Source organism: Pteropus alecto, unplaced genomic scaffold, assembly GCF_000325575.1.
Source record: "Pteropus alecto unplaced genomic scaffold, ASM32557v1 scaffold7, whole genome shotgun sequence".
Classification (NCBI taxonomy): domain Eukaryota; kingdom Metazoa; phylum Chordata; class Mammalia; order Chiroptera; family Pteropodidae; genus Pteropus; species Pteropus alecto.
In genome coordinates, this window is record NW_006494614.1 from 13,725,288 (window position 1) to 13,750,046 (window position 24,759).

General features: G+C 32.9%; 1 protein-coding gene and 1 pseudogene across 1 annotated transcript in view; one reads left to right on the forward strand and one right to left on the reverse strand.

The window, feature by feature from the left end:
• Window positions 1-24,759, forward strand: part of ME1 (malic enzyme 1) — a 147,493-nt gene that overhangs the window by 119,929 nt on the left and 2,805 nt on the right. The window contains exons 8-13 of the mRNA XM_006926350.3: window positions 1,694-1,791; window positions 3,537-3,650; window positions 13,455-13,560; window positions 14,912-15,054; window positions 17,787-17,960; window positions 23,394-23,492. Of these exons, the coding sequence (XP_006926412.1) occupies window positions 1,694-1,791; window positions 3,537-3,650; window positions 13,455-13,560; window positions 14,912-15,054; window positions 17,787-17,960; window positions 23,394-23,492 (734 nt within the window). The remainder of the gene's footprint in view (window positions 1-1,693; window positions 1,792-3,536; window positions 3,651-13,454; window positions 13,561-14,911; window positions 15,055-17,786; window positions 17,961-23,393; window positions 23,493-24,759) is intronic.
• Window positions 7,272-7,740, reverse strand: LOC102894971 (annotated as a pseudogene).

Here is a 24,759-nt window from a genome sequence, read left to right on the forward strand (position 1 = left end):
GGAATATTTTATTCTGTTTATCCTTAAATGCCCAGATTTATTTAAAATCAAAACAATAATATAAATACAGTGATCGCTAATACGCTTCAGTTTGACTCTTCCACTGGTTAAATCTTGTGGTGCTGCTAGAATCTATAGAGACCCTTAAAATGATAGAATCTCAGAGATGGAAGGGAGCTTAGAGTCCTTCAAATCCAAACTTCTGGCAAACTTACTTCAGAAGAGCCTGAGATAGAGATAGCTTGGTATACTATTTGTGAATAACTACTTATCTAGTGACTGGATATCTATACTTCTCTAATTAAAATTCTTTTTTTCATATGTTTAACAACTCTAGTGAATATTTTTATATATGAGATAAATACCATTCTAATCCTGTCATGGTATCTCTCCTATATAGATCAGCCGTATTTTTAAATAGGCTTCCATTTTAAATAATCTATAGAAGAGTGGCCTTTCACAATGTATAAGTTACTACAGTTCAGAATTAATTGTAATGGTGACTCAAAATTGCAAGCATTTTACTTTTGCAATCCACATTTCATTCTTAAATAAGAAACATGCAAAAGACATACATGTCTTCAATAATTATAATTATCATTTATTGTGATCTTGTTTTTGTCTACAAAGTTCTATAAGAAAGAAACAATCAGAAAATTGAAAGGAACAAATATACAGATGGCGAAATGTTTAATATGTCTTTGGTACTTGGCATATACAACACTTCATCATGTGTCATTCATCAAACCTATTTTAATCTATTTTTTTTAACCAAATAAGGGTGTTTAAAGTTTAACTAGTCTTTATCACCAAGCGGAGTGATCTAGGAATCATTATAGGTATAATGTAACTTTAGAGAAGTAAAATGTAGACACAGCTAGAAAGTACTGCAAGAAACTGCAAAGTTTTATTTCAGACGTGAGCCATAAAGAAGTTGAGCTATGTAATTATGTTCAAAGCAAAAGAATTACTCTATGATCTGTGAAAGCTTATATGGAAGAGTAATAAAATTTGAACTGGTGAAGTTTCTGTGACCATAGGGGAAACTTAGTTTTTATATTAAATAAATTTTACATTAATTTTGTCCAGCACCTTTAGGTTCCACCAATGATTATCATAGGTAGGAGGTCAATTAAAGAATGCAATAATATTAGATTTTAATTGCTATTTACTGTTAATTTTTCAAATTGAAACGTTAAATGTCAAGTGTATCAAATATATCATTACCACCAACACCATTAACAAGCACCTACTATGTGCCTACTTTGTATAGGGAAGATCAGTAATAGATTTCAGATCCCCAAGAGGAATTAGGTAGAAGAATCTAATAACACTTAGTACTCTTTTATCTCATATAGTACAATTATTTTACAGGTAAGGAAACTAATGTACAAAATATTTTTCTAAATGAATTCGGCTGGTAAATAGGTTGAGCTGGAATCCATGTAAGAATCCAAACTCCGTGCTCTTACTCATTACATCACTAAATTAAGTCACAGAATCTTCTTTTTGGAAAGTCTCAAGAATATATTATAATACTGATGTCAATAGCCTGAGAATTTCACCTCATATGCAAGCATGGGGTCAGACAACCATAGGTTCCCTTTTTGTACCAGTTAACCTGTTGTATGATGATTGCAAGATAAAAGATCCTGCCAAATCTCAGACCTCTCAAGTTTGCTTATTGTTTCAGGAACAGCATCTGTTGCAGTCGCAGGTATCCTTGCAGCTCTTCGAATAACCAAGAACAAACTGTCTGATCAGACAATACTATTCCAAGGAGCTGGAGAGGTACCTGCCTTTTATAATACTTAAGTCCTCCTAAACTAATGAACATAGAATTCCTTTTAATTATTCATGAATTTGAAGTTTGAGGTATTCTTATAAATTTTTAGTATATTGTAACTAGGTTTTATTGAAAGATTCACAAATTAAGTATTGAGGCATATTAATTTTTCATATGAAACTTTAGTATAGAAGTATAGAGATATTTTTCACAATTTTTAATTTATAAGAGTATCAAATGTTGCTATAGGTTTTTGTTATGCATATTTAAGGTACCATGCAATAACAAAAATGTTTTCAATGTATCCTTATATATCAAAGCCTTTAAGAAATACTTAAGCGCTATTATAGCTGATGCTAATTTTTAGTATCCTCCAGTGTCATATACAAAAGTTTTCTTAATTTGACTGACAATTCAATGTGCACATATATAACTATATGCAAGTTTTTAAGAAAAAAATATTTTGAATTAGGGACATTGTGCATTATAACACACACCAAAAATACCCCAAACATTTTATATTGTTGGAAGGAGATGGCAGCAAGACAAAATTATGCTGTTTTCTGTTATCTTTTTTCTATAACTTAATCATTTGGAAGAAGAAAACTAGACTCTGATAATAATAATTTACTCCCAAAATAGAAATTAAAATGTCAATTGAGTTCAGCTTCTTGTGAGAAAACTGCCAAAATCTGTTTAGAATTATAGAATATAATAAATGGAGAAATACTATATATATTTTAAGAAACTTTAAATTTTCAAATTTAATATGATTATTAATAAATATATTATACTGGATGAAATTGTGTGTATTGTAGTGGTTTTGATTTTACTTGTTCTTAAAATAAAACAAAACATATGAAGCTAGAACTTAAATGCCAGGATTATACACATGTGAAAGTATTCAGAATGTAAATAACAAATTCATTTCATGTCGAAATAAAAATCAAGGCTAGATAATAGTCCATTAAAATTTGAGTTTTTTATTTCCGTGGATTGTTACTTGTGGTACTTAATTTTAGAAAATTTCTTTGAATTTCCAAAGGATTTTGTTGAATGGAACAGTCCAGTTCTTAATACTCACTAGGACAGTAGTATTCATGGCTAGATAATTCAAAACTGGCAATTATTTGTCCCTAATAAGGTTTTGAAAATTTCACAGATTTTAACAAAATTTATCAAATACCAAAGAAGTTCATTTATTTAATCTTACAAGAAATTTCACAGTACTTTCTTTGTCCAAATTAAGAGAGTAAATTAATGCTTGAGAACACAGATTTCATGTTCTCATTTTATCACCTAATTGGTCAGGTTCCCATCCAAATGACCAGGATTCCTTTTTCAAATTCAATTAGAGGAGCTTGAACCCAACAATAAACAATACAGTCCAATAAGCAAGGTTGACCAGTTCATTATTTTAAATATTTTCTTGTTGAAGCAAATCTTAATTGTATTAACAGGATTAAAGATACTAGCATTCAAAGATATTACTGGTTTATCTGCGGCTAAATAGAAAGCCACATAATAGTGTGGCTCTGTTATAAGAAGAGTAAATAATTGTCATTTAGCTTAACCCAAATGTGGCAAAAATACTTTGCTCCCAGTATAAATGAATGAATATAGTTCTTTAGGTCAATAGACAGGGCTATTTTGTACTTCCTTATTAACAAAGACAAAATGGGGTGAAATGTAATTCCTGATATTATGTGAAACAACTTGAAGACTTTTTGTTTTCATACCTCTTTCTTAGGCTGCCTTAGGGATTGCGCACCTGATTATTATGGCCATGGAAAAAGAAGGTTTACCAAAGGAGAAAGCTAGAAGAAAGATATGGTTGGTTGACTCAAAAGGATTGATAGTTAAGGTAAGAATTTGTCATTTTAACCAGAATAAAAATCAATATGTCATTCTGGATTGACTGTGTCATATGGTAATTAATATTGATACTTTTCTGAATAAAGAAGAAAACTATGGCTCAGCTATATAAACTATCTGTGAGGTGAGTAGGCTCCTTACAACTCTGTGGGTTGTCAGTCCACTTGAATTAATTTAGTTTCCAAATAAGGAAATTCGATATTGATAGAGATGAAACACCTAGGTACAGCTCCTTTTTTAAAGGGCTATCTGTCAAATTGCATACTAGCTAGAAAGAAAGGAAAGAAAAAATGAAATAGCTTCTCTTTTAACTGCTACTTTCTCTCAACCAAATTCTTGAAGGTTTGAATGAGAATTTCTGAGAAAGGCTTTAATAAATGGCATGTTTCAGTGTTAACTTACTTGAAGTTCAGTTTCCCCAGCTTTAGTAGAGATAATAGTACCTACTTCATGGGATTATTGTGAGAACAAAATAAGACTAGGTAAGTAACTATGTTGCTACACAGTTGTAAGGCATTATTATCTACCAACCGTGCACATCTAACACTCTAACTTAAACTGGTAGAAAAAGTACATGTAAATCCCCTTTTTACATGAAGATGAATTTTAAAAATAACCAGTGGTAAGCAGAGTCTTTGAGAATTTAACATAGAAACAAATGCGAATGAGTACAGACTTTCTGGAAAACAGTTTTATGTGTATCCAGAGCCTTTAAAAGTTTATGCTTCTCATCCAGTAGTTTCCATTCTAAGAATATATCCTATAAGATACAGATGTGTACAATGTTTTATGTATGAGGATGTATCACAGCATTTTTTACAATAGTGATATACTTACCTAAATAACTGATAATTGTGAAATAAATTTTGGAATATCCACATGAGTATAATATATAGGCTTAAAATGGTTTTCAGAGAACTATAAATAACATTAAAAGATTCATAATATAATGTTAGGTGAGAAAAAGAAAAGACCATCTATATATAACTATTTTGTTTAAAAATTGGGTTGCATATAAAAGTCATAGAAGGAAACGTCAAATACATATTACTTTAAAACTTAAAAAAAATTTGTGCCTTTCTTCATATTCCAAATTTTCCTAGTAATTGTGTTCCTTTAAAGAACACATAAAAATGTTTGCTTTTTAAAATTAATATAGTCAAATATTACCTTAAATGAAGAAAAAGTATATGCATAATTTTTCTAGCAAATGAATATCTATAAAGCAGTGAAAAGACAGCATTTTTACATCTTCTGAGAACCAAAAATCATTTTATTAATCATATTAACTTATAATTTAGTTGTTTAAAATATATAAAAAAACAAAGTTTTAGATTTCTTGACTTAAAAATTTCTGTTGCTTTGTAGAGTCAGTATCAGTTAACTATAAAAGTTGTATGCTGTAGTCACATTACAAATATTGTGGTCATGAAATAATATTTACTGAATGAAAACGCCTATGGATCAGGCATCGTGTTAGACTCTAGGGACACAATAAGGCCCTTGATCTCAGGAGGCTCATAGCTTCCTGGGGAAAACTCAAGCCAGCCAGGAGTTACAATTCTACACACACACACAAAAAGTTATAGAAATGTGTCCTTGATGCCAGGGGTGCACAGAGATGACGCTTCCAGTTTCACTAAAGAGAATAATAAGAATGCTGAGGAAGGTCCTCAGACATGGTGTCTTTCAGCTGAGTTTAAAAGGAAGAACTAAGAGTTTATCTGGAGCCCCTGTAAACATCTTAAATTTCTTATATCCAAAACAAGGGAAGTAGAGTGGCAAGTTCACTATGAGATCTTGATTGAATTTAAAGATCGTGTCTTTCAACTCTTTATATCTTCAAAGCCCTGTGTAGTGTCTAGTACCTAATTGATAATAAATAGTTTAATAAGTGAATTAATTAATGAATGGCCTTCTATGCAGAAGAATAGCATTCACAAAAGAAAATATTTTGGTATAAAAGACATTTAGGGATTAAGTTTGAAAGGAAGCAGATGACAGGTGATGAAGGTGCTTCTAAATTCTGAAAATGAGCAGCTGAAGAAATAGAAGAGGTTTGCCTCTTGTCATGCTGATGGCATCATGGAGGATGGATTGAAGTGAGGTGAAAATGAGAAAAGAGTGCTCATTACAAAGCTCTTGAAAAAATAGAGATAAAAATTAATTGGGTCCTGAAATAAAGCAGTGACTATGGGGGTGAGTGAAAAGTTTGATTCAGTAGATACCTATGAAATAGGATTATTATCATACTTAGTAACCAATTAAATATAGAAGGAAGAGTAGGATCAAGTAGAAGAAGATATCTAGCAGTACTTATTGGGTGTCTAGATAGCTGATGCACCCATTAATGTAGGAAAGGAATAATAAATAGTCCAGTTTAAGGGAAAGATGATGATATCGATTTTGGACATAGCAAGTTTAAAGTTCCTGTGGAAAACTCAAATGGAGATGACCCCATGGCAGTTGGAGATATACGATTGAGGCTCAACATAAGAGTCTGGGCTTCTGGAGATAGAGATTTGGGGATCATCAGCATGTAAATAGTTGGAGCCATGGAAAAAGCTATACAGATCATGCTGTGCTTAGGGATGTAATACATTCAAGAATCCAAAAAAAGTGAAAATCTATGATCACGTTTTTTTTGTGTGTGATTTCTAGTGACTTTTTTATGTGAAATCTTTATAAAAATAAATGGATTTTAGCATCTCAAAAAATTTTAACATAGACTTACTGAACTGAGAATCCAAATTCCGTGGATTATAATAGTTGGAATAACAATGAAGTTGTTGCCTAGACCTAATCAGTCACTCTTACTTCATGTCCTTTACTTGCCAAAAAAAAGAACTGCATATATTCTGCTTGCCAAGGTAAATAAAATTACATTCTAAAGGTTGTTATATATTTAATAGCTTGTGAGCTATTTAATATAAAAGAAACATTGGAAGCTTCAATTAGCCACTTTTTCTTTCATTTTTAAAAAGTCAAAATTATTATGTTGATTTTTGTTGTGGAACTAATCAGAATAACCAGTAAATTAATATAATCTTGCTTTCAAATTTACATGATATTTTTATTTGTTCTCCTTTATCCTTAGTACTTTTTACAACCTCTCCTGAGAACCAATAATAATCATTTTGTTGATTTTATTAACTAGCAATGTAATTGTTTATAATATGTAAAAAATATCAAGTTTCAAATAAAAATTTTTATTAGTCAAACTCCTTCACTCTTTAAGACATAAAACCAAAAACTAAAAAGTAAATTATAAGGGTAGCTCATTTATGGAATTATATCATCATCAGACCGTTTGTTTTAGGTTAACATGTTTTTTGTTTTCATTTTCAACATACATCTATAGCATTTTACATAATTTACCTCATATCCATATGTTTAACAGAATGAGTTTATGCTATAAATACAACATTTTAAATAATTCATCAATATCAATAAGGTTGATTAAAATTATTTGTTCCCTGATAATACTTAAATATCTTAGGGTTTTTGTTTTTTGTTTTTTTCCAAAGAAAGGGAAACTTTATTGAGGCCCCCAGGCTAAGGGGTTTGGGCAGGTGGCTGCCTTGTGGACTGAGGAGGTGATGGAGGGGCCTTATTTGACCTTCTTCTTGGGGTGTAGGTTGTTGGTGTGGCTGCACTTCTTGCAGCAGCTAGCAGCACAAAGATGCAGGCGGGAGTAACACTTGCGGTAGCTCGTCTTGTCGCAGTTGTACTTCTGGGCGAGCTAGTGGAGGGAGGGCTAGATGAATCCACCCCCAGACGAAGCACCAAGTGCAGAGTGGACTCTTTCTGAATGTTGTAGTCTGAGAGAGTGCGATTGTCCTCCAGCTGTTTGCCCGCAAAAATCAGACACTGCTGGTCATGTGGGATGCCTTCCTTGTCTCGGATTTTAGCTTTGACGTTATCAGTGGTGTTACTGGGCTCGACCTTGTGTGTAATGGTCTTGCCCATCAGTGTCTTCACGAAGATCTGCATCTCTGCATTTGCTGGGGAGACTGCTTGGCTGCCTAGTTGAAGAGAAAGAGCTTTACTTTAGTATTTTATAGCAAGAAAATTGACATCTGTGGAGCCAACTAATATTAATACATTTTAATATGAACAAACTGATATTTCGTTTAAAAGAAATCCTCCCAAAATGAAAATTAGAGGGAGAGTAAAGACAGTAAAGAAGGGATGAAAAAGGAACATTGCCAGCATGACTAGTATTTGCATTTCACGAGGATGATTTGGAATGTGAAGCCATAAAACAAACCAATTCAGACTTAATGTTTTCTTTAAGTAAATACATTCTTGCTTTCACTAATAAACCAAATCAATGCTATGACAGAAAATTCAAAATAAAAAGTAGAGTGTTTAATGGATATCATAAAGGATTGACTTCATTTAACCCAGAGTAAGACTATAGAATTTTGTTTTGATTTTAGTTTTATTTTGTTCTGTTTTAAATAATTGTTTTGAATTATTTTATTTAAATTTTGTTTTGCTTTATAGTTAAATGTTTGTATAGAAAGAGTTAGTGAATAAAAGTATTTTATATGTTGTAAAAGTAGTTTTGACAGCATTTTTATTTCCTTCCCGAGAGCTTATTCTTTAGGTCTTGGTCTTAAAACTCCATTATAAAAAAGTTTTCCTTTTCTCTGGGATATTATCAGAGTTTCAGCCAGTGATGCTATCACCATCTTGATTGATAGTTAATACATTTCGTCCACTGTGGTCTAAAAAAAGATTTTTAACTGCTAAGAGACTTTGAAACTTGGTGAAAAGTATCTGGCTTGATTTTTTTCCTCTCTTTTTCATTTCATATAGAGTATGATCAATGTATATGTATGTATTAAAAAGAGCAGAGACAAAAGATTATGAACATGAGTTTTTTAGACAGTTAGAAAATTATGTATATTAATTCTTAACAACATGAAATTAAATATTGATGGGGTTAACCACCTATTATCTTAAACTATGACATCCTGTACCCCTTGTTATGCTCTAACATGGTAAATACTTTTTGTCATATCATTTATCTTTTAATCTATACTGAGGCAAAACACAACTCTGAACTCTTTAACAAGCACACCTACCCGCATCTCAAGTATTGTAGTGAAATGTTTCTGACAGTGCTCTAGATAGGCCCTGTCTACAGATCCGAAGAAGGGCCAGATTCAACTCTGGTAAACTAATGACATACCAAAAAAGAAAAACAAGTCAGTAAAATGGGGCAAGTTGTCCAGGCAGCCATGGATTCAAGGTAGGCACTTATGAAAGAGTTCTAGTCTCTGTGTGTGTAGAAAGATACAGATTTATTAGTGGCAATCTAGCAATCTATAATTAATTTTTTATACTTCTCCTGGAATGCTAACTCAAAATCTTGATACTCTTTGCCGCCTATCCTCTCATGCCCACTAGAACATATGTGCTTTTAAAAAGGTAGTAATTCATTATGGTTGTATCTTATATCCTGTACTAAGAATCAAAACAAAATAAAGTGATACAGAGATTAAAGACATAACATTGAAAAGAAATTCCCAGTTATCCAAAATATACTTGGTGTAATTAGAGACATGTATAAAAAAGAAACATTATAGAATTTGGGATTTCTGAGATAAGAAGTGCCTATAAACACTTTGCCAAAAGATAGCAGAAAGCATTTCAGCAAGGGATCCTGGAAAGGGAGCATGAAGAGAAAGCAAATTTATATCCATATCCAACTGAATTGATTAGCATAAAGAATGTGTATTCCAAATTAACTTTTGAAAAAAAGGAGAAAAATGAGCCATTGGTATATAAAATAGAAGTCCAAAGATGTAAGAACAGTTACCTTAATATTACCAGATCGAGAAAAGGTCACATTCCAATAGTTTTTAATGTAAACCGGATATCGTATCAACTTTGAAAATGGTATAGAAAATACTTAGGAGACTTATTTTGTCTTTTGATTCTTCTGTTTTGGGCAAATAAAGCCCTTCAGTAATGCTAGTACTACCATTTCATGATTCCTGGCCTTCTTTCAGTATTCTTCCAGCGTTCCTAAATCACCACCAAGAGTCAAACCTTTGGGAGTGAAGCTGTAGGTAATTTATATTTCTTACTCGATGGATGTCTTCTGGCCAAGTTCTGGCTTCAGTGGGTAGGAGCTGCTAGTGCTGTTATGATAACTGATAAAAAAAGATGTTCACTTAAACGCATACATTTTATCCTTTCAGACAATGTTTATCTATCTTCTTTATGATTTTCTTCTCATTCCAGGAAATTTAGAGAGTTTAATCCACATTAAATATTTTTCACTATATTTCAGGTTGTCAGCCAAAAAGCAGTACTCAAAATCTGTGATTGCTAATTTACATTATTCTGTAGCTTTCCTTCTTTAGAAGTCATGATTTTATTATACTTTTTGAAAACATGTCACATACAGTTGTAAAATGTGTCTGGGAAGTCCTTTAGTACAGTGATTCTCAAAACTGATTGATTATCCTAATTACCTGGGAAGCTTAAAAAAAAATACACACAGATTACAGGGCCTTATCTCGGAATTGAATTAGAATCTCTAGAAGCAGCGCTCAGGAATTTATTTTTCTTTAGGTTGAGTCTGGTGCTCACTAGCTTTGGAAATCACAGATCTGGCTCATTTTCATCAGCACTGTCATCATCATCAATCCAAACCACTTTTTTAGATGGGGAAACCAAAATTCTTAGACATATCAAAGTAATTGCCCAAGATCATGAGAATGAATGTGCTATCCTGAGCCTTAGTCCCATGTTCTGTCTCCAACATTTGTAGATGTTGTCTGGATCTAACTGGGGAGCTTTACTTTTCTGAATGTCATTAAAAGTTCTCAGAAGTAATATTTACCTGCTGTTAACTATTAGAATGCATTCTGCTGCTATTGTTTTATTCATCTCCCTAGCCAACAAAAATCACAAACTAATGATATATTAATGACAATCAACAGTTACGAGGACAACACTGTAAAATACAGCTGACCCTAGGATTAGAGGCACCAACCCCTACACAATTGAAAATCTGAGTGTAACTTTTGACTCCCCCCCAAATTAGTTGTCCCTTGATATCCATGGGTTGTTAGTTTCAGGAACCCCAGGGATACCAAAATAAACGGATGCTCAAGTCCCTATATAAAAAGGCCATAGAACAATACATACAGTTGGTCCTCTATATCCATGGATTCCTAGCTGTGGGCTGCAAACAGAATGGGTATTTATTGAAAGAAATTCTCATGTAAGTGGACCAACGCAGTTCAGACCCATGTTGTTCAAAGGTAAACTGCTATGTTTAGAATTTTTTAAATCTGCTGTTCTGAATAATTTGGAACACCGCACACAGGAAAATACTTTCAATCATTGAATTAAGAAAATGGAGAATATGTCTCTCTCACTTTCAGATTATTCAACATCTTTGAAATTTATTTCATGTTATGGATTTGTAGGTTCACATTCAATATAAACAGACTAGATCCTCTTATTTACATGTTGCTTGTAGCAATAGTACAATTCATATTGTACCTCTTGGAATTTGGTTATTTTGGTTGCTAATAAAATCATTTCTAAGACTTCTCTGCTTGTTATATTTGCTCATGGGGAGGCTACTTCTTGGCTTGGTAATGAAGAATTTCCATTTTTATGGAGATCATATGCAAATTTATTTTGAACTGTATACCAGAAGCAGTTTGGGTACACTATTTTCATCGTCATGTGGTTTTTCAGTATTCGAATAGTCAAGAAGCAGTTGTCTTTCAGACAAGGAACGTCCAGATGCTTTCAGGAAGCCTTTACTGTCACCTTGTAATTCTACTTTATGCTGTGGGCCATGCTGTTTTACTGTAGATTGTGTGGAATCTTATTGTTTGGTGAGCCTAAGCATTTTTTTAAATAAACAAATTGGTGGCATGTTTCCTCTTAAAATTAATTTTAGTGTTTTTTATTCCTATTCTGTTAATATTCTTAAAAATCTTATAACTGTTCTATTCTTTTACAATTCTTTCAGTGGGGTTCCTGTTTTCTATTTCAAAGTAAGCCACTGGTAAAGATTAATTATAATATTTTACTGTTATTGAAGAAAACATGATACTAGAATGCATTAATCTAACATTAAAAGCATGCTCTAGGAAGTATGATAATTCCTTGACCATATTCAACATTGGTTATTCCTTTGATGGAGTATTGTCTTTAGTTCTGTGGTATTTAAAGGATGACAATTGCATCTGAGAGTTCAGAGTCAAGCCACCTCATTGATTATTGGGAAGAAAGGTGGGTCCAGTTAGAACAGATTAAAGGCATTGGGGTTCCTCACTTGGAAAAGGAGACAGTGTGATTCATTATCTGTTTTCAGATGCAAATGATTATTCAGGGGTATTGGTACGAATTTAAACAAAAAGTAATTGTTTTAAATTGCAGTAAGCAGGAATTTGGTTGAAAATTTTAAAAAGCTTTAAATATAGAAAAATGCTAGAATTTACATTACTATGAATTTTAAAAAATTGTATAGACACTTTTACTTGGTTTTAATAGTTTGGTCACTGGTTTTCCTGGAAGATAAGGATTTATTAAGGCAAAGTCTCCTCCTGATTATGTCTGTGCTGTTTTAAGATATCTGAAATGAAGAGTCTACTAGCCTAAATATATGAATTATGATTTATTTCTTCTTCACAATAATTTTAATTACAACTAACATTGAGCTCTTGTTGAACTCAGACATAGTCCCGGGTGCTTTAGATGTATTATTTAATTCAATTCACAAACTTATGAGGTAGAAATTTTTATTATTCTTATTTATAGATGAAACAAGTACAGAGAGGTTCATATGTTTCAAGTTATCAATAATTCACGTCTTACTTTTCAAAAGAAATAAAATAATAACAATTTTAGCAAAAAAACTGTACTATCTTTAAGATTAACAATTTGCAAAAAATCTGTCATATACTATTTGTAAAGCTTTTTCTCCAGGGCTGTACTGTGTGTATTATTGGAAAGACTGAGTTCTAATATCTGCCTTGGGCAAGTCACTTAACATCTCAGAACTCTGTTTTCTCATGCAAAATAATTCTAATTACACTTGCCCTACTTTTCAAAATTGTTGAGGGGATCAAGTAAAATATGTGAAAACAAGTTATAAATCATAAAGTACCATATACCATATAAAGTTAGGCAGGGATTTATTATATAATCCAAATCTTAAAAATTTGCAACTAAAATGTTATAATTAGATGTTTACTAGATAACACATGGGACATTAGTAATCAAAATATTAAAAATAAAAATGTAAAGCTAAAAGTTATTCAGAAAATTTATATCAAACTATGATATAAATATGGCATCAATTTCCCCTCTTAATGGTTCACAAATTGGCAGTGCTGCAGCTGAAACCAACTCTACATTCTAAGACATTGCTGCATTATGCTGTATGAACACAAATAATGTTTAGTAAACAATATCTTTATTTAAATAACATTTTGTATTACCATTTGTTAATGCCAGTATTTTACAAATATCTGTAGAATTAAGATTTTAATATTAAATAAAAAATAAGGGAAAAAATTTATTTTGTTCATTATTGTACCTCCAATGCCTAGAACATTTTCTGAAACATAAATATTTGTTAAAAGAATGCATGAAATAATACTCTCATAACTGGAGAAGAGACTTTAAGAACAGCTGTAATACATAAAAATGTTAAGCATAAATTCTGGTAATATGGGTAATATTTCAAAATTTATTGATGCGCATATTTTTGGCAGATTTATCATTTTTTTATATTTGCTTTACCTAGGGACGTAGTGCCTTAACAAAAGAGAAAGGGGAATTTGCCCATGAACATAAAGAAATGAAGAACCTAGAAGACATTGTTCGAGAAATAAAACCAACTGCTCTCATAGGTAAACTTCTTCCCATCCCAACCCCACATTGGCCTGATTAGTATTTTACTACTGATTTTTGAGGCTTAATTTAGCTTTTTGAAATTCTAATCTTTGGAACTGACAAAATTATACATTTACTGAAGCAACAGTACCCCAAGACACCTAGAATTGTAAATTCATGCTATCTTCTTTATCTTACTGATCAAAACTGAAGTGTATGGTCCCTTCTGCCAACTCTGTCAACCTGTTAATACCTGGCATATTCAGCATTTTTCCAGGCTTGATTACTCCAGATAGACAGTGGTTCTCAAATGGAAGTGATTTTGCTCCTCTGCTCCCTGCCCCGGGAAACATTTGGCAATGTCTAGAGACATTTTTGTTGTCACAATTGAGAATAGAGCAGGAGGTCAGGGCTACTGCGATCTAGTGAGTAGAGACTAAGGATGCTGCTCAACATCCTACAGTGCACAAGAAAGCCCCTCCCCCAACAAGGAATTATTCCACCCCAAATGTTAATAGTTCCAAGGTTGAGATACAATGAACTAGACCCTCCTTGAAGACAGGGGCCACACTGCACATATCTTTATATTGCTCATAGCAGTTAATACAGCAGCTTACACATAGCATGTGCACCATAAAATGTTTATTCTGGTCAAGTTAAATGTGGTTGAAAAAAAACAAAGTCATGAAACTTTATCTCTTGTTTGTGTGTATATAATGTCAGCCCTTACTTTCTATCTTACTCCATTCCTAGAAGTTCTTGTGAAACAAATGACAGTATTGAGAATGATGATGATAATAACCATAATGAAAACAAATACTCTATGACAGGAACTGTAGTAAGCCTTTATTGTTTTTTTTTAACAAAATATGTTCTATCAGGAATCTTTCATTTTTTTCATTTTCATTATACAAATTGTTTTATTCTTCTGTTAAAATTCTTTTAATACATCATAGTTCAATTTTAAATTGAATTGGATGATTGTCTTAAATGTTAACACTGGTTTATAAAACATAATTACCTTATAGCTATAGAGACTGAAATATACTGATTCTTTTGTAGAGAAATAATATATATTGGACACATTTTAATTTCCTGTTATAAATGCTTGTAATTAAAATTTCTAGTGATTGGTCACCAGGTCAGTGTATTTTGAGTCAAATGTTATATCTGTGATTTTTAAGTAAATACTTATAGATTTGTAACCCTAAAGATTGTTGGCATTAACAAACTTATCTTTTTTGTCACTTTAATACAAATATTCTATATTTTCTTTAGGGTCTATTAGAAAATGACCTGACATCTCAATGTTTTTTGGGCATGGGCTTCTTGATAGTCCTATTCACTGGTTTCTCATTTCTGCATTAGGAGTTGCTGCAATCAGTGGTGCATTCTCAGAACAAGTTCTCAAAGAAATGGCTGCCCTCAATGAACGGCCTATTATTTTTGCTTTGAGTAATCCAACCAGCAAAGCAGAATGTACCGCAGAGCAGTGCTATAAACTAACCAAGGTAAAGAAAAAATATAACTGATATTTTAATGATCAAATTTTGATTCTTTTTAAGCCCCAAATTTCCAAGGTGCTTATTTATTACTTAACTTTTAAAAATTATACAATCAAGATTGAAAGAAAAGTGAATAGGTCAGAAAGGTTAAGAACTATTTCCTTTTCTAGCATGTTTTAAAAATATTCTTTTTTCATAAAGCAAAACAAACTTTATAATGTTTTATTGATAATTTTTCTCAAGTGATTTGGAAGTATTTAAGATTTAAACAAAAGTTAAAAAGGAAAAGGCTTGATTCTAGATGCTTATTAAAATAATTTTTAACTAGCTATTCTCAAACGTTGAAGCACACAGTATAAAACCCACAATTTTATTTTTGCTTTGCTAAATCCTGGGTTTGGATTTTGATGCCATGGGTGGAGCATTTGGGCAGCTGTTTTGACATCCAGCCAGGCTGGGATAGGAGCCATCAAAACTTCAATACTTTACTATATTCAAAAAAGTGACTTATTTATTCTATGTTTGCATTAATATATATTTGACTGACAAGAGCCTTTTTTCCCTTCAAAGACTTGAAAATGTCATGACAACAAAATAGTGGTTGAGTCATACAGATCTTACAGAATTTATTTTAGAAATAAATTCCAAATGAACTAAAAAAGGTAAACATGATGCAAAATTATGTTACTGTGCACAAATCAGAGCTCGATGGATTCATTTCATCAATATTATATACTTAAATGCTTATTACTAGAATTAATGAAATTTTGGCAAGGAGCTACTCTGATAGCCTCAATGTCCTGAATAATTTAAATTTTTATCTCATCTGTGGATTGGGGAATTTGCCCCATCAGTAGTCCTTAAATCCTTAAAGGAGGGGAAAAAAAAAAACCTCTGAACAATAATAAAATTTTAGCATGGTACATTGTATATAGTAGGCCCATAATAAAGGATTGTTGATATAATTGTTTTGTTTTTCTATATCTCAGTAGGCCTCAAGAGTTAATAGACATAAACAAAATTAGCTAAATTTATATTGTGTTTTTAAGTTTGAATGCACCTGGTACAAATGGCCTAAACTCTTTCTTGATCTTGCCTAATGTTTTATGTTCTTATATATAAAATGAAAGTCATTTTGAGGCTGAAAATTTAAACACCGATTCAGTCAAAGGATTACAAAACAAGAAAAGATCTACCTGTTATTGGATTTGAATATCCGTTGCTATAGGCACAGGAGAAAAGTCATTAGGAAAGGTTAAAAATACGAAATACCAAAAAAAAAATTATTGAACCATGACAAACTATAATTTATCAAAAATGATATGGAGAGATTTCCTTCTCCAGGTTAACAATTCATGTATATAAGAGTATTTAATACCATTTCTCCATAAAATATGATGAATATAGAACAATAGATTAGGAGGAGTAGGAATGAAGGAGGGGAGGAAGATTAATAAGCGTAGATATAATGTGCAGGTCTCTTTCTCAAAGATAAATTTTTAAAGGTATATATATATCAAATAAAAAATATACATATATATTGAATATATATTAAAAAATAGTTACATTAGAAAGTTGATTGTAATAAAACACTTTATCTGCTAAACAGAGCTGAAGATCTCAGACTTGTCCAAAAATAAAATCTAATTTTATGCAAACCATAACAGTGTCTTATAGACACCTAGATGAAAATTTAAATTTTTTCTCCTGTTTTCAATTTTTTTATATTTTGAATAAGGTTGAAGCATATTATACAGTTTACCTTTATACAGATGTATTTTGTGACATTTGTTAAAAATGAATAAGTTAATATTGTTAATATCATAATGGATTTAGAGTCTGGATGTAAGAGGGTGAAAGTTATAACCCAGTCTATCATCATTGAAACTATGCTTTGGAGATTTGGTGCTGTAGATTTTTCAAATGCATTTCTTAGATTGCTATGCTTTATTTGTTGAAGGTTTTCTATTCCTATTTTAGAAGCCCTTGGTGCTCTTAATTATCTCTACCCTCACCCTCCGTGATCAGACACATGCTTCTCTTTCGATCAGCAGTATGGAAGGCAGCACCTAACAGGCCCTATGTTAATGCCACCTTAAAGCATGTGATCCATGAGGTTCCTCAAAAACATAATGACAAAATATTAAGACAAGGAAAAAATGAAGATAGTTTTTGATAATTATTGATAATTTAATCATCTTATTTTCTAATCCCACTTTGCTGAGTTTGTTTCTTATATGATTTTCCATATAATTCTTTGCGATATAGAAATATATAAAAATATTGCAATATAGAAATATATAAAAATATAGAAATATATAAAATTTGTTCCAGTGACTGCATTGAAATGTGTTGATTCCTAAACTCTAACCTAAAATGCCATTCTTTCTAATATTCTAATATTAACCTGTTATTTTTATTTTCAGAAGGCTATAATTGGAAGCCTGTATAGAAACAGTTGATAGACCTTTAGGTTGGACCACTGCAGAGAATAGAGTGGTGGTCTTGGGGTGTCTTGTGTTTTGCACACTTCTCTTAGGAGTAGAGAGTAAGATAGAGAAGAATGATAACCACCCCTCCAGAACATATTACCAACATGATAAAAGCTTGCTGAGACTTATTAGAGAGTTAATGAAAAATTAGACTTCTTTTTCAATACTCGTATGGGTTAGTTCTGCTACAATACATTCATTTTAAGATATCCTACTTTGTTTTAAAATTGTGTGTCTGTGTTGCAGGGACGTGCAATTTTTGCCAGTGGCAGTCCTTTTGATCCAGTCACTCTTCCAAATGGACGGACCTTATACCCTGGCCAAGGCAACAATTCCTACGTGTTTCCTGGAGTTGCTCTTGGTGTTGTGGCATGTGGATTGAGACATATCGCAGATAAAATTTTTCTCACTACTGCTGAGGTATTGTAATATACTCTAAGTTCGCCAAGGTTATAAAATACCAAATTAGCTCAGTGTAGGTTGTCTAACGTTTTCTTTATCTAGCATCTCAGCTCACTCCCTAGAAGATATAGCCGAAGAAGAGAAAATATTTCTCAGTGGAGAATAAGGGGTGGGTAGCAGGTTCATACTGAGTCACAAGTAAGATTATTCTTCAGTAGCCAGCGTTGGAACTCCTTTTTTTTTTTTTTTATCTTTACACTTCCAATCAAATTCTGTGACAGTAATGAGACAGAAATTTTGTTTCCAATTCATAGATTAAGTGGTAAATATTTCTTCATTAAGAACCTTCCTAAATAATAGCATTTTGAAGATTCAAAATAAAAGCCTGATTCAGTATATTGAAGAAGTGTTTATCATACAGATTTAATGTAGGAAACACAAACTACTCTCGTATTTTAAGCAGAAAGGAAATTAAAACTGGGAATTAGGTTTTTATAGAGTCATTGAAAAGACAGAGGTGGGTTCTAGTGTGGGCCTTCAGGAAAGATTCTCAGAGCATCACAGAACAGACCCACTAGGGAAGCTCTACTAAGTTGCTGTTGAGAACTGTGAAAGACCTGAAATTTTACCCTATTTGTAAGCTCATGAAGTTAACCTGCCACAATTTCAGAAATGCTGGCAAAAGACACAAAACTGTTAGAGACAAAGGACTCTATTACGTATGGCACAAGAGGTAACATGAACTTCATGTTCTCATCAGTTCCCCTTGGCCCCTGTTCCTCAGAGAGATGATATAATGATTGGACACATATTTGTAAAATATGAGCTTTTGACAATCAGAATGTACCCCTGGTTGATATCATGTTTGAAGACGATACAATTTATAAATAAGAAATTTGAGTGAATTTCTTTTCTTAAAATTAAACCACTGTAAGATATCTGAACTGAAGCAAATAACAATTGATTATTCAAATATTTCGTCATACACACATACTACTCTTTCTATTGTGAGGAGGAACTCTAAAAATATCAACAAAGATTCTTATTTTGTGATGGGATCTAAAGGAGTGTAATCCCAATGCACTTGGCATCATTCTGTAGGAACAGATGTCTGGAAGCTATAATATTCTGCTTCTTTCTTGTTTATCACTGCATTAAAAGCGTGACAGCTGATGTCTCAGGGTGTCTTTAACTCAAAAAATGCTGTTAGACATAAGTAGATATCTATTGACTAAAGAAGCTTTTCAAAGTTGTTACATTAAGGAAAATGTAATCATTGTCTTTTATAGCAGACCATCATAAGAAAAAAACCAATTTTTTATTCATAGTGCCTAGTGTTTTCTAAATAACTCCAGCACCCTCTAGTGACAAAATTCATGAAAAAAAAATCTTTCAATTTACTATCTAGGTAAAGTAATACCAAAAAACTTTGAAGAAAAAATAATAAAATATGTTGATGTCAATAGAGTTATTCTTATCATAACTAGTAATCTCTCTGGCTAAATCTTTTAGCTTTTCCACTGGTTTTCTTTTAGGCTTCAATACAATATTCCTGTTTTTCATACCACCTCATTGTTTTTCTTGTCTCCTTTACATGTCTCTGTTAACTATCAGCTTTTTTTAGCATTTATTTTTTGTCCTTTTTTCTTTCTCCTTTTCCTTTGTTTTCAGAGCAATCCATTCTCTTGTTTCCATTATCTTCATTCTAATGCAGTCAAATCTGTGTACATCTCTATATCTCCAATTACCTGATGGATATTTCCACAGAAATGCCTTGCTGTTTCCTTAAACACAAGATGTAAAATTATATTTCTCATCTTCCCTTGCCCTCAATATTTGCATTTCTATTAGTGACACCTCCTTTCAAAGCCAGCATCAAAGCTTAGAAGCCAGACATTCTTTTCATTCTCCCTCATCTCAAAGCCTCCAAACTCATCATGCATATATATACTGTGTAAGTGTTCTATCTATTTTCTTGCTTGGAAAACTCTAAAAATTGTTCCCCACCTATCTAAGCCTATCCTTCAGGTCATTACTAAGTCCCACTTCATCCTTGCATCCTTTTGTGACTACTAGGGCTCATCTTAATCTTTCTCTTTAGTTAGTCATGGCTGTCTTCATCAAACACATCGACATTTAATTTCATTCCTAGTTGTATTATGCTCTTGAGAGCTTCATGTTTTAAACAGTTAAGTGTTGCTTTGTAATTATAACTTATCTTTAAAAAAAAAAAACAAAAAACAGACTTCCATGTACTTCTTTTGAAATGCCAGGTGCACCTAGCACAATTCTAAAAGCACAAAGCAGAAAGTTGAATACTTATTGAAACAAATAGAACTAGTCATATATCATAGCAAGAATAAATACAGTACCAGAGACACTCACTGCTAGAAGGCCCCCAAAAGAAGAAAGTTCTTGTCTAGAGTATATTTTATAGTTAACAAAAGTAACATGGAGGAGATCTAGGTGATTTTTTTTGTTTGACAACTCTAAATTTAATAACTTAAGATTATATAAAAATACTAGTTAGATATCTTATGGAATCAGAAATCTTATGGATTGGCACCATTCCCAAAGACTGTTCCTGGACACTTTTATATCACACAGAGTTTTGGCTTTCCTGGTAGTCTGGACCGTCTTCTGGATCTCTGATGAGAACGAACACTCAGTGCTCTCCTGGGTCAGCAATCCTGGTGGGAGCATGGTTTGTACAGCAGTCTGGGAGCTGACTCCTCCCCTTTTTCCCACATCTGGGAGACAAACCTTGGCTTCCTATCTTCACCACTCCTCCTGAATTGCCTGCTTTGTGTCCTCTCATCAACCTTGCCCCACCCCTTTCTGATATCTCCCAGAAGACACCAGAGATGATCACCACGGACAACAGCATATGGAGGAAACTTTGATTCTTTAAGTCACTGGGCATCTGAAAATCCAGTTACCATAACATTGTCAAAATGAAACAAAGAGAGATTATTTGAAGGTAGCCAACAATATAGTTAGAGACACCAATAGCATATCAAAAGCAGCAAAGAGTTTCGAAATAATGAGCCAGTACTCAGGCATCTTCTGACTTTCCCCAGTCTCTTTAAAATGATGTTGTGTAACATTCTAGGGGAGAAAAAAACCAATGATGTTGAATACCAGCAATGTGCTAGGGGTGATAGGAATAATATACATATTATTTTATATAAACCATTGAAAAAATTTGAAGTTGATAGGTTACATAACTTGCCTCCACATCAAATAGCTAATAAGCTGTTATTTTATAGAACTAGATCTGACCCCCAAAGCTATTTTACTTCCACTCTGCCATGCTGGCTGCCTGTCTGTTCTTTTTAAATGAAATAGCTAAGATTTATTTTATACTTACATTTACTAAATAGTGTGGTAAATCTTTAAATTCATTTATTTCATTTAATCCTATGAATTAGGAATTGTTATTAGCCTTACATCACCAAAGAGGAAACTAGGTAAAAATTTGCCTTTCTCCAGTCCCAACCCCTGCCTAAAAATCCTTGTACAAAAGTCCTCAGTCACCCATAGGACTTAACCGAAACTACTTAATTTGCATTAACAGTGCTCCAATCCTTATTTCTCCACACGGATCTTCTGCTCCCCCAGATCAGGACATTTGGGCTCACTGAGTCCAGCTCACACATCTCTGCATTTGGTCTGACTCTGACTTCTTTCTGGAGTGCCCACGCCTTTTCCTGTTTGTTTGACTCCTAGCTTTCCTTCGATTCCACCCTCAAGCTCCCTCTACTGTTCCTCTGGATTTCTTAACACTCACATTTCATTTTTTAGACAAGGCCATCTCTTTCAGTATTCTTTTTCTTCCTGTACCTTGTTATCTTACTAAATTATATATCTGTCAAGGGTAGGAACTGCTTTTTAACTTCTCTGTAATGTTATGTCTTTCATATTTGCTGATGGCAACGAAACAATATTTCAGAAATAATTTCATTTAAAAAATCTAAAAGATATTAAAGATGCTGAAAAATAAGTATTTGATTATTCAGCATATCTCAAATGAGAAAGGTTTTCTACTTCCTCTCTGTATTCATAGTTCTATTAAATAAAAACTCAGCTATATATACTGGTTTCGACCCACCCCTCTAAAAGACTTAAAGTCTTAAAGCTGGAGGGAACTTTAAGGTTGCTGAGTCTACCTCTGTGCCCTAGTAGTTTCAATAAATAACTCAGCACTATTATATATATGTGTATAATATGTAATGTACATACACACAGTATTTTATTGTTGAACCATTTGTAAGCAACTTACAGATATGCCCCTTAATCCCTAAATATTTCAGGACATTTTCTTATATGATTCATGTATCATTACCAATTAAGGAACTTTAACATTAGATAGTAGTTATCTAATGTACAGTCTAAATTCCATTTTTACCAATTATCCATTAAAAAAAGACCTTTACAGCCTCTAGACTAATTTTTTAATCTGCAAGAATATTTGTCTTTTTGTTTCTTTTATGACATTGACATTTTAGAGAGTACAGGCCAGTTGTTGTTTAGTGTTCCTCAATTATCTGATTGTTTCCTCATGATTTAATTCAAATTGTGTGGTTTGTTAGGAGCACTGTGTGCCTGATAATTGTCTCCTTCTAGTGCATCACATTAGGAGGCACAGGACGTCAATTTGTTTCATTTTTTAAAACCACTTTATTGAGGTATGATTAACATATAAAAAGTTGTGCATACTTAATTATGTACTTGATGAGTTTGGAGATAAGTATATACCTGTGAAACCATTAGCACAGTTTATGTCATAAACAAATCCACTGCTTCTAAAGGTTTTTTCCTGCCCTCTTTATTATTAATATTTTGTTGTTATGATAAGAACACTTAACATAAGATCTACCTTCTTAGCAAATATTTAAGTATACACTCTTTGATTTAGAAATAGGGAGTGGTTTGGGGCAGCAAATGCTAGTTAGGTGATTCAGGTAATCTGAAATCTGCATAAAATTAAAATCCTACTTCTCAGCCTACTGCTCTACCTCCTGTGAGCTGGGAGTAACGGCGTGGTCAGTCTTGGATGCCTCCTCTCCTTTACTGTCAGGCTCCTTTTCCATCATTTCTATCATCCTCCTCTAACTTTCTTATTCCTCTTTCTCCCCTTCCTCTAATGTATCAAATAGGAAAGCTGCTAGCATTTCACGGTACAGTAGAAAAGGAACTGGATTAAGAAGAAACCCAGATTCTGTTCCCATCTTTTTTGCTAATTGTGTGATTCCATCAATCACCAAGCCTCTTTGGGCTCAGTTTTTCCATTGATAAAAGAGGGAGACGAAATTAGATGGTCACATTAAAGTGATCTGCTTCTATTCATGACAGAATATGTGACCGTTCACTTAGTTATCCTCATAACCACCACATTGTATGATGTGAACTATAAATATTTTTTCTTTCTTTCTTGTTTCTTTTTTTAAGGTTATAGCTCAGCAAGTGTCAGATAAACACTTGGAAGAGGGCCGACTTTATCCTCCTTTGAGCACCATTAGAGAGATTTCTCTGAAAATCGCAGCAAAGGTAAAACCACTCTTGTTTAACCTGATTATATTTTCTTCCTTCTGTTGCTAAGCATGCATTTTTAGGGCTTAAAAATCCACTTCTTTTGTCATCTTGTTACGTCAGAAAGCATAGTGCCTCGGCAGAGCTTGGGAACCATGTTTGATCCTTAGGAGTAGAAGAACTGGGCTGAATCTTTACTTTCTCTATCATTCTTTTCCTCTCTCATAATTTAAGTAATTCATTAGGATTTCCTTTCAGCTAGGTTTCCTCTACTTTACCTTTTTTTAGTTAGTGTTTTCTATATCGCACTTAGGATAGTCACCAAAATATTACAGAAGTGGTAGAGTGACATTTAGACCTTGAACAACCTGCCTTATCCATGTCTCCGTGACATGGCATCTTAAGGATCACAACTGATAACACTGAGAAGAAGGCAAAGCAATGAGGGGAAAGAACTCGAAGGCACTGGGGTGGCAGAGGAGCTTTGAAGGAATCGGCCAGGGAGAACCTAAAGGCAGGAAAATTTTCTGTAACTAAGATGAAAGATATAGTGACTTTTTGTTTTGCAATATAGTTGTATTAGTTTACTAGGGCTGCCATGACAAAATACCACAGACTGGGTGACTTAAAAACAGAAATTTATTTTCTCACAGTTCTGGAGGCTAGAAACCTGAGACTGACGGGTAGGCAGGTCTGGTTTCTTCAGAGGCTTCTGTCCTTGACTTATAGATGACTGCCTTCTCTCTGCATCCTCATGTGATCTTTTCTTCATGCATTCACGTCCCACATCTCTTTGTGTGTTCAAATTTACCGTTCTTATAAGGACTCTAGTCGACCTGGGTTCGGGCCCAGTGGAATGAACTCATTTTAACTTAATTACCTCTTAAAGGCCCTATCTCCAAATACAGTCACACTCTGAGGTAGTGGGGATTAAGGCTTCAACATTTTGAGGTGGAATAGTTTAGTCATAATAGTAGTTATATATTTAAACTAGGGTTTATCAACCTCAGCACTTGGGTATTGTAGGATGTTTAGGGGCATCCCTGGCCTTTTCCCACTAGATACTAGTAATCTCTTCACAGTTATGACAACCAAAAATGTTTCCAGACATCGCCAAGTATTCTCTCAGAGGCAAAATTGTTCCTAGTTGAAAGTTGAAGCTATTAGTTTATCAAAACAACACCATTTAGAATTCATATATCATCTATGTCTTGTTAATTGAGGGTAAATGCTTCAAAACCAAATAATCCTTCAAAAAATATAATCAGCTTGGTTATTTATCTAT